Source organism: Falco peregrinus, chromosome 4, assembly GCF_023634155.1.
Source record: "Falco peregrinus isolate bFalPer1 chromosome 4, bFalPer1.pri, whole genome shotgun sequence".
Taxonomy (NCBI): Eukaryota; Metazoa; Chordata; class Aves; order Falconiformes; family Falconidae; genus Falco; species Falco peregrinus.
The window spans coordinates 103126085-103141128 of record NC_073724.1 but is presented as its reverse complement, the minus strand read 5'-3'; the positions used below and the strand labels follow the sequence as shown (position 1 = coordinate 103141128).

Genomic DNA, 15044 nt, shown 5'->3' with positions numbered 1-15044 from the left:
CTGTGAGGGGAACGCACTTTATAAACATTAAATATGTGATTCTGCTTTGGCTGCTTCAATTCTGTTGGATATGCATCTACAGACTCATGCATGGTGTTTTAGATTTTTCTGTGCACCTCCAGACATAAAATAATTTCACCTCTATAAAATCTCTGAAGCTGTTTTGATTGAAGCTATTGCCTTCCTATTCAACTACTTTCTGGTAGCTCTAAAGGATCACATACTGTCTCTAGATCAAAGCTCATGTTTATTGGCAAGAGCTCAATTGAAAATCAATAGAAAAATTCAGCTTTGTTTCAGGTCTATTAAGTGAAAAAAAACATAAACAGCACAACCAGCTCAATAGAGAGCAGTTTGTGCACAGCATTCTCTTTGGATACAGACAATGTGACATACAAATTAAGCTGCATGCGTCAGCTTTTGCTCACTGTTGGTAAAGAGGAAAATGCATTTTCCAAGACCCAGCCAAATTACTGTGGCTAAGCAGCTGGGATTTCAGGGGAATGGTGCCCTCCCTTACCCAAAGTGACGACAGAGCCCTCCTGCTGAGTATAAAATTAGCCTAATCACTGAAATTACCTCTACAGTCTTTGTGTCCTACAGTCAATGCCGCAAAGACAGACCAAAAATCTTTCTCTCTATTAAAATTCAGAGATTCTGCTGTAAGAGGAACTTTGACTTTTTCTCTGGCACAATTAAATTAAAAAGAGAAATAGGACAAGGTCAGTATTCCACTCTATGTTTCCTGCTACTTCCAATACAAGCTCTTCTGTCTAAGTATCCCACGACAGTCTCTTTGATCCCTTCATTAGCTTCACTGTTTACTATTTGTAGTTCATCTTATTAATTAGGCAAGATGTTTGTCAAGTTATACCCCAAAAAAAGAGAATTTCAACTGAGCAGGATTCAGCACAGACAGTGCTTTGCCAAATCATACATTTTATCAAATTTTTAAGCAATAAGAGAATATCACTGCCACATTTACAGGGAGACAGAAGATGAGGTATGGAGGGTGTCTTGCATACAGCAGTAGAAGGAATTGGTTTAAGCACCAGTAAGTTCCTGCTTCCCACATTCACTGGTGCTGAAATAAATTCATGATAATCTCGTTACCTGGCAGCTTAAAAACATTTCACTAACTTGGTAAATAAAATGTGTCTCAATTCTTACCTGAAATTTGCCACACAGTTTGTGGTGGGCCAGCCCAAAACAAAGGACCTCTCTGGGTCTGTGCTGCCTTCACAGACTTCTTCTGTACAAAATGCTGTCCACATCTCACAGAGACGTGCTTGGCACTTTAGTTTGAAATGAGAGTGAGACCTGCCAGCAGAAATTCACAGGTATGTCACACACATGAAAACATAGCAAGGCAAGTTATAAACTTCAGAGTTTCTTTTTCCTTCAGGCACATCTGAAGCTTCCATTGGAGTTGATGGAAGAAACACTTCTGGTCTAGTTAAAGAAAGCAATGTTTTATTAGAGTTGCATGTAAAAGTACATCAATTTCTCATCTAAACGGGATCAACAGGTATCTTATAGGACAAATAAGTTGCTTGTGGTATCCCTGGACATCCCCCTTCTTGGGGGAAAACTTCTGCCTATGTCTAGAGCTCCCCTTCAAATATCACCACGAGGCACAGATTGGCGCTTGAGTCAGACTCTCAGTGACTTTAATGCCACTGAGGAGCTTACAGTACAGTTGGATTGCTTAGCCCCAGGGTTAACAAATACAGTGAGTTTAAGTAGTGACAACTAGGCCAGAGCAAATGAAGCAATCCTGAAGAAAGAACAAGCAGAAAACTGCCATTTGTTTTAACTACAGCACAGGTCACATACAGCCTCCACGAACTAGCTGCATGGTAGCTTTAGGCCTACACCACTTAGAGAATGAGCCAGAACTTTGTGCATTCTCAAAATACCTACTCATCCACAAGGAAGATACAAAATTTCCCCAATGTTTTAAGATTTGGCCCTTCCTGTATTTTATCCTACTAAACATTAGAGTACAGTGAAGGTCAAATTTACAGAACTTTATGTTTTAATTTGAACTCTTCCATTTAATTTCTCATTATAAGTCTTCTTCCTTTGTAGGATTGGTGGGCACCAGTGCTATGTGAGAAGCAAGTAAAATCGCAAGAGTCAGTCTGCTCTGTAGCAATGCAACAGCCACTCACTTCAGGCCTTGCAGGCTGAGTTACCTGAGCTATGGTTTTCCAGCAAGCGAAGGCTGGAGGAAAAGTGTCCCCTCCCTGAAAACATTTCGTCCTTCTAATCCAAGCAAGAGCATGTCAGCTCATCACTGTGTTGCAAATGTGGATGGGGACAGTGCCAGGCACCATGGTGATTAGTGCTCTATAAATAAATATGCCAGGTAAACAGTTTCTTGGAGCTTTGATACACATGGACTACCTTCTCTGAGATTAATCACATTTACAAGGTATCTGATTTAGGACAGACTGAACTAATACAGTCTGAAACATGAAAGTACTTGAACCTTGCCACTTTAAACAAGAACATAGATGAACTTGCAGTACCCAGACTGGTCTGAGGTTTCCAGCTGACTTTGTGCTAACAGGTGTAGTGGGGTGGAGCACCATTAATAACCCAACAGCATTTACAGTGGTAGGCAAGAAAGGACAATCAGTGTGTATCACAAGGGGCAAAAAGCTGCATTTCAATTAGATTGCCATAAAATACTGTAAAATACCATCTTAAGTTCATGGTTTTTTTTAAACTATAAGCTAAACACCATGGTCAGCTAAACTAAGCTGACCATGGTGTTTCCTGGTCAGCTGTACATTTCACCTCTTTTTACTGTTATGTTTTGTTACCCCATTAAAGAGAAACTTACAAGTACAGGAGAACATTTCAACATGTTCATCAACAAATCAGTTTGTGATGCAACCAGTAAGATCTGTAAAGAATACAGAAATTACTGTAACTGACCACAGAATGAACTGTGAAAATGTAGATTTACAAAAACATACAGCTGTGAATTCTAATATAGATAAATGGATGCCTGGTCTGACTCCATTAAATCAAGCTGTTGACTCTCCCTTTCCCCTCAGTTTCTTTTTCCCATTACCCAGTACAGTGAACTCTTTACATGCTGTTTCACCTTTTTAACATTTAGAGTTCATAAAGCCAGACCCCCACAGTGCCAGTAGTGGGTGTCAGCAGGGTGTTGGCAGAAGCACAAAGATGATCTCCAATCATGCCTGATGTATATTCTTACCCCGTTTGCCGTGCCTAGTCACAGCTCTCAGCTATTATCAGTATTCGAGTGACCTGGTTTCCAGAGGTGCTGAAACAGTAGCCTCCATTAACATCTAAAGAGCCTGAAGTATAATTTCATCTGTATCTGCTATGTCCTTTATGCAATTCATGGGGTCTCAGCATTTGTGAAATGCTGGTCTTCTATTTAAGTGCCAAAGCATTACCTCTAGAAATGAATATATTGTCGTTGACGAAGGAAGCAGCATGACTGAACATTTGAAAAAATGGGAAGAGTAACAATCTAATGAAGATTTTTTTGGCTTTTTTTTTTAAGGAAGTAAGTCCTCTTGCAAGTCCACTGAAATCAACGCAAAAATCATGAACATCAGTGGTGTAGGTATTGATGCACCCCAAATGATGCCACCTCTGCAGAGTAAACAGTTCCTTTGGCTTTCTGTAAGCAGCAATAAGATACCTTGCGGCTGTTAACAGATGGAAGATTAACTTCTCACTAGATTTGCTAATCTCCTTAATAGGACCCTTTGACAAAAGCATTAATGGATGTACTGTGAGATTGCTACTGTAATTCCATGTATGCACTCAACCATTAATTTCTATGTCCAGTCCCATTGGGAAAATAACCTTAAAATGCATGTATATATGCATATATATATGCATATGTATATATGCATGTACGTATACAAAGGTGAAAGAGGAAGCCATTTCTCTGTGCCTCCCACACAAACTTACATGAGAAACCTCAGATGACTGAACTGACAGATCCTTGAAATATTTACTCTGCCAAATAAAACCACATGCATGCTCTCTGTAAGAAATTTAATCAATCTATACAAAACAGTATAACATTTTACATACTTAATATTGGTTTAGTGAGTAAAACACTTTAAATGAATTTGTGACTTAATCCTCACTATAAGCCAGTGAAGGACAGGGCAGCAGAGACAGGAGCACAGCATGGGAGTATTATTGTTATTTTTAATAAGCTGGGCTAATGCATGATCTGAAAAGATAACAGCCCACATTTAAAAAAGTATTAGAAAGTAGCAGAAAATGTACAGGCACCTTGCCCAAAGTCATACATGGATCGGTTGTGGACAGGATTTATCCCTCACAAATTTCTATGGGAGCAATGCCAATGTGCTGTCTTTAAGCAGGAGCTCAGTGCTGTACAGGAGTTTACTCGGCAAGCTCAGAGGACACAAGATATTTGTTGCACTCTTTAGGAAAAACTTGTACCGTCTGCCGATCATACAAAGCCTAATTACACATGAGCTCCCTTTGTACAGTGGCTGGCTACCTGCAGTGGAGCTGACACTAGTACACCAATGAGCTGTACCTAAGGCATATTAGGTTCATATGCCCCAAGTTGAAAAACTACTTAACACAAAAGAGTACTACAATTTTTTAGCACCTTCACAAGGAATAATGCTGAAGTCAAGTCAGATTCAACTGTAACATTAATTCTGTCCTGGTGACCTGCTACCTTGACTCCGCATCAGCTACTAAAAAGTTAATAACATTCAATAGTCAGGGCCACATAGCAATACACACCATTGAGGTTCTCCCTCTAGGAATCAGCAGGAGTATTTTAGTGTGAGATAGCTTTAAAAATGCTGATTTTTAAGTAGTATTCATTAGTGACAGCTCTGATGCTTTAATTGCTGACAGGGCAGCTGTAGAGAGAACATCCCAGTTAGTTCTTGACAATACATGAAATAATATCACTCAAAATACTATTTTTACTATTTCTAGCAAAGACTTGCCCCCCGCCTTCACATGCAGAAGCACAATTTGTTCTCTTCCACCTTCTTCAAACATTGCAGATGCTTCACCATATTAAATCAAATGCTGGAAGAGCTGTTATTACTCCCTGGGGACCAGATTTTGGAGTGGTTACATGGAGTAGTGCTTTCCTATGCAAATATTCCCATTGGGACCCAGCCAAACCTGCAGTAATGTGCAGCTCAGCCTGGGGTTGTAACATTGCTTTTGCTCAGCACATTGACCAGGGAGGGAGAGAGGGATTCATCTCTCCTGATTTTAGTCTTCTAAAGTTTAGGAGCTAAGCTAGTGGGCTATGCCTGCTGAATAGTCAGTGGACAGAGTGAGAGACCCCCAAGAGCGTGACTCCCCTTACCCACCATGAACACTCTTTCAGGGCCCGGTGAGTTCGCTGCAGGAAGGTGCTGGTTTTCCCTCAGTGTCTATAAGAGGAGCCTAGAAGACTAGGTAAATCATATCTAAGATTTTAAAGCTTAAATTAGGTAAGGTGAATCTCACTCTAAACAAGACATAAACATAAGTAAATACAGCAACAATGTTATTCCTGCTACTGCAGGTAGAACAGCAAAATTTCCCCTAAATATCCTTATGCTTACCACCCAGCCATCTTAGAATGTGTTTTGTGTAAAATATTCTCTATGTTGTCACACCACATCAAGTGAGGAAGTTCAGCTGGGGGGGTTACATTTACTATGTGTGATTCGAACAGACACAGCTCAGATTTCTACAGAAAACATAGATTTATTCTGGCTTTTCCCAGAAGCCTCTGAAACAATTGCTTAAGTGAAAAGACACATTGCAAAAGCCCAGGATTCACATCAAGATTACCCACCCTGTGAAACCACAAACACAGGGCCTAACAGAATGAAGCTGAATCAAGATTTTTTATTATTATTTCCCCATAACCCGTAACAACAAGTGAAAGCACCCTCTAAAATTGCCTTAAACCACAAATGCTGCATGAAGCTGGCATGTCAGACACAGCTTGTAAATCTGATTTAATTGTGAATGGTAGAGTGAATAATCAGAGCTCGGCAGCAAGCCTGATTACACATGAATGCTACCCAGACTGCTCAGCATCACTTCCCTTCCCCTTCCCCTTCCCCACGCTCCTCTTGGCACAGCACAACCTACAGAGATGGACACAGCAATGCCACCTGCAATCGCTATTTTTATACAGCTGCTCATTGCTGGTGTGTATCAAAGCAGCTTCCAGGTAAGCATTAAGACCTCTAACCCTTCTGTGACACAGCCAGTAGCGTTACACCCCCCCCATAAGACTGAAGATGACCTGTTTGAAACACAACAGTCAGCTGAAGGCAGCACAACGGACACAGTTGAACACCAATGAGTCTTTTTCTGTGACACTGCGCTCCCAAAGCAGGGAAGATGATATAATGCAAGGAATATATTCAAGAACATCTGATATTTCTTTAAAACTCTGCATCCTGGAATTCCTCTATGGCTATGGGGTTTTCAAAGGCGCCTGGAAAGGTCAGGCACCTAATTTACACTGACCAAATAAAAAGTTTCCTTATGATTCAGGGAAGATTTGCTACTAAAAAAAAGCATTATAGAAATCTTATGCTGTGCTCCACCAAGAAAAAGGGTTGCTCTGTAGGAGCAGTGCCTGAAGTGTCATACTCACTTGGACTTGGCAACAACCAGAAGGTCTGTGAAGAGGAAAAGGTGTCTCTCCTGGGTTTGCAGACCTGTCTTCAGTTGCACATGGCCATCCAGGATGAATGTTCGGTTGTGGCACATGAAAGACTGCACAAGGGGACATGCCTCTGGGCTGATGGGCGAGAAGCAGCCTTCCCTGCAAAAGGAAATAAATGGAATAAAGGAAAGAAAATCAGCTGATTGCCTGTGAGTGAGAACCAGGCAGTGGCTTCCCATACCCACTGCCGAAGGGCAATTTATTTGATCACATTTCAGCAAAAGGTGGGAGGGACAATAAAGATAATTCAGCAGTCTGATTCTGACAGAAAATCTGTTAGAGACTGTCCTCGCTGAGTCTTTTACTGCCCAAATACATGGATAGCAATTAGCAAAGGACAATAATTTAAATATAGCCCTCTACATTTTGTCTATTTGTATTTGTCTCCTTCTGTATGAAGTCTTAGAGAAAATACTGCACCTTCTGTAGACTCTCGATAAAAAGAGGGGAGACATAAGCATGATGAATGGATAACTGCACACCCACCTTTGTCAGGACTTGTATTCAGGGTTATAAACAATTTATAGGAGTTATTCAGAACCAAGGACAAACATAAGGTGCAATTGAACCTTGCTAGAGACAGATCATGTACTAGATTCAACAGGAGAAAAGGCTGCTCAGCCCCTCCCTCTCCCAACGTGCAACCCACAAGCACTGAAGTGAGCTCCTGCTGCAGGGTTTGGTTGTATGACTGGAGCACAGCTATGCTCGTCTGTGGCTGTGCTATGTAGGGGCTGCTCGATAATCCAAACCCTCGTCTATGGGGGAAAGATCAGGCTCCCTCCTGGATGACACTGATCTTTTCTAAGGAGGTATCAAGTACGTTCCAGTCCTAAGTCACCGAGGGTGAAGACACGGTTCCTTCAACTGCTCCTGACCTAACTGTTCTACATAAAGTAGTTGAATAGCTATTGAAGCAGAAATGAGAGTTTCTCTAGCACAATGGTCAGCTCACTCACCCAGACAGGATATCCCTAGTTTCTGAGCCTTGCCCCAACAAATGTCTATTTATACAGAGCTGAACTGAATGAATGTGAGGGTCTGAGGGAAGGACACTCCTCCTCTAGGGCTCTCTAGAAGCTAGCTGCAGGTCAGGCTTTCCCTTGGAAAGCTGAAGAATGGCTTCAAATTCTCCCAAGTAGGTGAGAGAACTGAACCTGGGTCTCCTACACCCTGGTACCTTACATAATGAATTTCTGCATTAAAGCCAGGACCCATCAGCATCTTAACTCATGATTTTTAAATGCAGCTTCTCAATTATTTGCTTTCCCTAGAGGTGCCTCCAAATGAATCATTTCCCTTTGGTTGAACAGATCAGTTAAATTTTATTCAAATGTATTTACTAATTTTTTCTTGTTAACAAAAAAAAGAAAAAGAAAAATTAAGGTAACACTTGGCAGGATTAGCTTGGCAAGGAAGGCTGAAGAGAGCATTTTTGCGATTATAGATTATTCCCGTCCTGCTGGAATGGATAACAAACACCTAATGACTCTGCTGGGAGAAGAAATGGATCTTATACAGTGAAAGTCACAAAATAAATGGGAAAGATATGAAAGAAAACAAGAGTGAGCAGTGAAAACCTTCAAAGAAGGTCATAAACCTTCTTGTACATCTCTCAGAGCCTGGATGATTCCCAACCCTCCTCTCCTTGATGTCTTTGGCTGGATTACTCAGGAAATTATTTAGGAAATCCTGACAGCTGGAGAGAAAGGATAAACTCTGAGATTGGCCTAGATTAGCAGGACACACTTTCACTGACCTGTAAGGAGCTGCTGAGGATCTCTACTTGCTGGGGAGAGCCTAGTTTGGCCTTGGATTCCCCTTTCTGGCTGGGACCCTGAGTTCTTGAAAGAATCCCTCAACTTAATTTGTCTTAAACTGTGTCTTAATCTTGTCTTTCTTTACCTCCCTCTTCAGGGAAGACAGATTTCAGAATGAATAATGCCAACCTAAGTTAGTTGATCATTCCTAAGCAGAAGGGGTATCCAGCAGTGTGAGCATTAAAGCAAAGAGAGTAGTTTTGGTCTACTACATTTGGTTCAGTGATACACGCTATATGGCCAGCAATACGAGTCAGGGGAACAGCAAGAATCTCTCCTACCCTGCCACTTCCATGAGACTGGGAATTCACCAGTTCGTCAGTGACTGATAGGTTACTAGGACTCAATTTCATGAACTCCCTAGCAGCACTTGGCACAGAAACTTAAGCACAAATCAGAAATGATGACAAGTCACCTGCATGAAAGCCATGGACGGCCTTTACCACAAAGGTTAAGTCAGGGAAACACTCATTTATATTTGAACCCAGTAACAACAATAGTTAGAAAAAACACTTTCGTGTTATGCTGCTGTAAGCAAATCAGCAGAAACAGTCATAAAATCATACTGAAGTGCCTGCCCCTACTAATGTTCCTGTAGGGTCACGCTCTTGTGTCTCCGTACAGGCAGCTCGATTTGATTATTCCTGTTCGTACATTTTCTATATCTTGATTTGTTAGCCCAGGAACCTCCCAAATTAAGTAAAAACTTTGTCACATAGGTAAGCAAATGAAGGTGTAATAGTTTTATTAATGTCAGCTGGGTCAAGCAAATTGAACTTGGTTTTAGAACAAGAAAATGCAATAATATAAATCAATTATTCTAATGAAATCTGCCTTTTAACCTAGTGCCTTTCAAACATATCTATCATCTGAACACTAGTAAGCATTCTCACATACTTTAATAGAGTTTAGCTGATAAGCCTTATAAAAAAAAAAAAAGGCCAAAATATTTTCTTCCTTTGAAACAAAGTGGAAAAAAACCAAAGTCATTAATTTATCCGGAACCTTCTAAAGCCCCAGGATAAAGCAACATGGAGGAAATTCACCAGCAGCAACAAAAATGTCTTTTGGAAAGCATGCTTTTGATCCTCTCAATTAATGTTCCATTGTTACAAGACATGAATGAAACCCAAGTTTTGTTACATCGAAGAAAATGCTGATTGGTGATACCTTCAGGCGCAGGGATTTATATGAGAGGTATTTTTGGAGTTCAGTTTTTAATGGCTCAATGATTATTTTGGCCATTAAACGGGTCTAATTTTGAAAAAGTACTAAGTGCTCAAATACTGACCCTTTCAAAATTTCTTTTAATAGAATTATGCAAAACTCAGTACTTAAAGTCAATGTGATTTCTGATATAATTTAAAAAGTAGAAGTCAGTGATATAGGGCCTTCTCTGCCTTCTCTGTGTTCCCCTAAAAGTCATTCTATGATTAACACACGTAAAAACCCCACAAAGTAACATCTTTCCAGTCTGACAGAAAAAAACCCCCACCATCATCCAGGTTTGTTACGAAGGAACTATGAACTGATTCCTGAAAGATGGGATATGTTGCAGAGTCAGCCATCAGCCCTGTTGCACCTTGTGTAGAAGCAAGGCGGATACTGATGCTTGGATGGCATTGCCGTTGTAAGGCTCCAGTCTCAAATGGACATTTCTTCCTAAAAGGGGATCTGAAATTTCCATGTGTGGTTTTAACTAAGGAGTAAATTCTGTAATTTGAGGATATCTACAGAGATATTATTGAGTTATTCAGGAAAAGACTAAAATCACTGTACTGGTTGAAAATAGTAGAAAAATAATTGATTTTTCTCCTGGCAGTTCCAGAACCTGAATTTTTACACCTATTAGTTTTCAAATTAATCAAAATAGGCATTTTGTGCCTATTCAAAAGACACAATGATATAAAAGAAGTCATCAGTTTTGTAGGTGTAACATATGAAGTTGAAATCCAAAGTAGTCAGCCAAACACTGAAAAATACATCCCCATTGCATTCAGTGTGAATGCAAACACATCACTGCTCACTTTGTCAACCCTGTATTTACCAGAAACCAAATAAGCACAAAAATTACTTCTTCTCCCCCTCTGCAGAGCTTCCTTGGGGGTTCTCAGTAAACCTGATACCTGAATGGCATGACCCCCAAAATGTTTATTCTTGGTGTAATGGAGATGTCAGCTTTATTCTCTACTTGTAGCAAAGACAATGAAAGAAATTATATTTTCCAAAGGAGAATTTAACAGCCCATGTTTCATGGTTACTAAATTCATGATCCAAATGGTATTTATGCCAATGGGAAGCTTTCTCTTGATTTCAGTTGATGATGACTTCAGCCTACCTATGAATTAGGTTAAACTGTAAGATGCCTCAGGGGAACAATCTGTGCCAAGGTACCTAAGCTGGAATGAGCTATTGCAGGTATCTCAGATCTATGACATCGCTTTCACAGACTGCTCATGCTCCACCCTAAATCTCATTCCATTGTTTTGGTTATTGTTCTCTGCCAGAACTTCTCTCCACTGATGTTATCTCTGCACCCACAGAAATTGATTTCCTCTTACAATTTGACACCATTACTCTCCACACGAGTGATACCTATTGAAATAACATACCACTTTGCTTTTTAACCTCTGAAGTCCTTCACGAGAGGTAGGTGAGAAAACGGCAGCTATTCAAAAGGCTGAAATGTGAGTCAGCCCCTCCAAGTGAGAGGCTGTACTTGGTCTGTCAAACACCCATACATAATACCTTTCCAAATTCCTCTCACGGTGAACAACATAGTCTATACTCATTTCACACATAGGTACTGTAAGTAAAAACACTGCATGCTTGTGCCAGTGCTGAAGCCCAGGTAAGGACCAGAAGCTCTTTCCAGTTTTGTGCCTACACACATAGAGCTTGCAGCTTGCAGCATAAACCTCACCTTGTTTTGGCTACAGGCTAGAGAGGCCACCAAGCAGAGCACCTGCCAACCCTCATGGTGTTCAAAGACAACAGACTTATTTTGTGTATCTCAAAGGCCAGTTTTTGATGGGTCTAAGGAACCAGCAATTTATCTTTTAGGAAAAATAAAGCCAATGAATTTTCAACCTCAGTGTCTCTCAGTAAAGCATATTTACTTTACCATCACTGAGTCACAGCACTGGGCTAGAGCAACCCACTGAGAGGAGCAGGAGCTATTCACATCCTTTCAAGGCTAGTGAAAACAGAAGCTATCTGCACAGTAAGAAATGTCTACAGCCCAGCCTGTATTATGGATTTTTGCCAAAATGGATTTATCAGTCGGGGGGGAGGGGAGGGGATATGTGATTTGTGACCAGCAAAGATACTCCCCAAAACAAGTCTGGTCTAGAAGTCAAGTTCCTTCATTTTCTTTAAAAAGCTTATATTAGAAATCAGGTAACAATATTTACACTTTTTTTTCTGTGCCTCCTACTCAGACCCTTAGGTGCCTAAAAATTCCTGTGAGAAGGAACTTCAACAGCAGCTAAACAAACGCTTGCTTCATATTTTTGCTAATGAGGCATGCCCTGCAAACTGGAGCTTGCAAGGCAAGATGGTTTACTGCTGGCAATCCTTTAACACATAAGACATACTACCCATATCATGTAGCTAGAGGGTGTTTTGCATTCAAGGTAACTAACTTAATAAGGTATTGAGAACAATAACCAACCAAAAGAAAAGAGCTCCAACGTGGTGCGCAAGAGCTCCTTGTCTCCCCTGAGAAAAGGTAGAAATAAAACCCCAAACCTAACCCCAAACGTGTAACACAGCAGTGAGTACTGATCTGCCTTGCAGAGTCTTATAGTGCACTCAAGTGCACTATTAACATTTCAGGACTTCAGCACGTATCTAGTATCATCATAAATGATAGTTTGGACATGACTCGTACTGTATCCTAGCCAAGCTGACAAAATCATCATAGCAGATCATCCCGTTCTGTATGCAAAAAGAGTGAAGAATGAAGTGAAAGAAGAGCTTTTCTTGTACTCTGAAATCAAATGTCCGTGCTTGGGACTGAACACAAGACAATGGAGATGGTCCTGTTCATGCTCCTGGTGAATTTAGCCTCTATCACCCTGATGGCTCATTAAAGCACATGGCTGAAAAGTCACTCCCCATGCCAGGAAGGCTGTGGAGAGCAAGAAGGCTACATCTGCTTTACACACAGCAGATCTGCTTCCGAAATTTATCAGCAAAGGACCCGGAAGAACAGTTGTGGAACAAGCAAAGCCCAGTGCAGGTACTTGACCATTTGCTCAAACCAGCTGCAGATGGAAAGAGGCATAAATTGGGAGATATTACATGGTTCTGCACATTAATGCTATTTAGCTGGAGATGTCCTTGTGAAATGGCTTCTGGCTTGGCACAAACCAGGTGTATAGATGCATTAAGGAGTTGAAAACAGGGGTGCCACAGCCTGGTTCCCATGACTTGCTCAGCCCAGCCTGCCCCCTCCCCACTACCTGTTTGGCACAGTCATGCAAAGACCCACTGTCTTCAGGGCCAAGCACTTGCAACTCCTTTTGCCATGAACAAGGCTCCACACTGACTAGGCTCACCCACACAGAGCAATCTGCAGCTCAGAGCCCTATTTACGCAGGCAGAGTATATACATAAAAAAATCCTCTGCATTTTTAAAGGTGCTAACTACTCCCTACTGTCACTGTCTTCCAGCCATGACCAGTACCCTCGGCGAGTCACCCATGTGCTCAGGATCTTCCCATTTCAACTTCTCATAATTCAAAATATGCATCTCATCTGAGTTCATAAGGCACTTTATTCTAATAAATAATTGTAACTAGAGTGTGAAAGTAAGCATGAAAAGTATCAGCCTGGATGGTAGGAGTGTTTTCCAGGAAGGTGGTAGGTAAGATACAGGCCGACACAAAGTTAGTATGCTGTTGTAATCTTACACTGACTATTTATAGAAGGGACTTGGATAGACAAGCATAAAACTCTCTCAATCACATGGGCTGCCAACCCATTTCTGAAAGTCTGCTGTCAACTTGATCCCTGCTATGCTAAGGGAGCTTCTTTCTGAGGATGCTGAGCATGTTTGCTTGCTGTTATCTATGATAAATCTTACACAGTTCAAGCAGCACTTTGTGAAAACAGTGCAGCATTCCAGAAATAGCAAGTCTATTTTCTGCAGCACTCCGTTAAAGTCCCCTAGGCCATCACCATCGCATACAGTAGATTTTGTACAATGAAACAAGTGAGATCCGCTCAGTTTTTCAAAGAGTATTAGTTATTAAGTATTAAAATGCCTGCTTCTACTTCGTAATTGTGCTTTACTGGCTGCAACTTCTTTTTTATGAGCATTGTATTTGAACAAATCTGAGGCAGTCACCTCTCACTTCTGCATTTTCCCTCAAGGGCTGCACCTGTGGATTTCACAGAAGGCCCTCTGCCCTGGAGCACGCATCCCTCAGCCCCAGATCACAGCATCTAGCGCAAGGCTGTCCTCACTCTACCCATGCAAGAACCTGGACCTCAGCAAGCTGCAGTGGAAAGTGCTGTACCCCAGATAAAGCAGTGAGTCCCAACATGGTCACAGAGCCTTTGGATCAAAATTCACTGCAAGCCTCTCTCCAGCACAGGCGGGGCAAGCACAAGCCTGGATAATGGAATGAAGATGAATATTAATAAAGATTGGGAGTAAATTTTGCTCAAATGAATAGATAAATTTACATTTTAGGGTAGAAACTAGGGCTACTACTTATATTTAGGATATCCAATACCATTCCTCTGCTTCTAAAACTCAGTGTACACATTTTAATTCAAAATACATTGAGAAAATATTTCAACTTATATTATTCTAGGATTCTAAAAATTGTTTTCTAAGTATCTTAAATAATCTTTGCACGATGTCAAAATCTTATTAAAAGTAATACATTTTTTTATGATGAATAATTTGGTTTACACTAAATGTTCCAGGTGTCGAGGCATGTAAGTGTATTATTTTTCTGTAGTCTTCCAAAAATCCGTAAACAATTAAGACTTGCAGTAAAATATCACATAGCTGTAGGGTAAAATGCATCATTAGAAAAAATCCTCACACATTTCAGGATGGAAGCTTGGCAGCTTAACTGAAAACAAGCTGCACTTAAGTAATTTCTACGTAGCCAAAAGGACAATATTCTCTGCAGAGCAACTATGTTCTACAGGATGGTGGCTGGAGACAAGAAACACACTTGTGGCTTGGTTTGCTTCCAACGTTTTTTGTTTTAACAAACAGCTGCAAGGTGTTTACTCTGAAAATTTAGCACAAGGGCAAAATTCTCTATTGGTATAAATTAGCACCACACGTTTCAGTCATATTTTGCCCATTTCCACCAGAAAATAATTTAGTGCAAGTTACTTAAATCCTATTGAAAAGCTCTTGCAGTGTGGGTGTCCTCCAGTCCTGCTACACAGCTCTGCTAGCAATCAACATGCTCAAGAGGTTTTGGTCCAAGTCCCCCTGAGCAGGGGAGAGGTTT

At 40.8% G+C, this 15044-nt stretch overlaps 1 protein-coding gene across 2 annotated transcripts in view; it reads right to left on the bottom strand.

The window, feature by feature from the left end:
• The window catches only part of ARHGAP20 (Rho GTPase activating protein 20), a 63835-nt gene that overhangs the window by 27027 nt on the left and 21764 nt on the right, over positions 1-15044 (bottom strand). For both annotated transcript variants that reach the window (XM_055802789.1, XM_055802788.1), the window contains exons 3-4: positions 6668-6838; positions 1171-1320 (exon numbers count right to left, since the gene is read on the bottom strand). In XM_055802789.1, coding sequence (XP_055658764.1) covers positions 1171-1320; positions 6668-6838 — 321 coding nt within the window. The remainder of the gene's footprint in view (positions 1-1170; positions 1321-6667; positions 6839-15044) is intronic.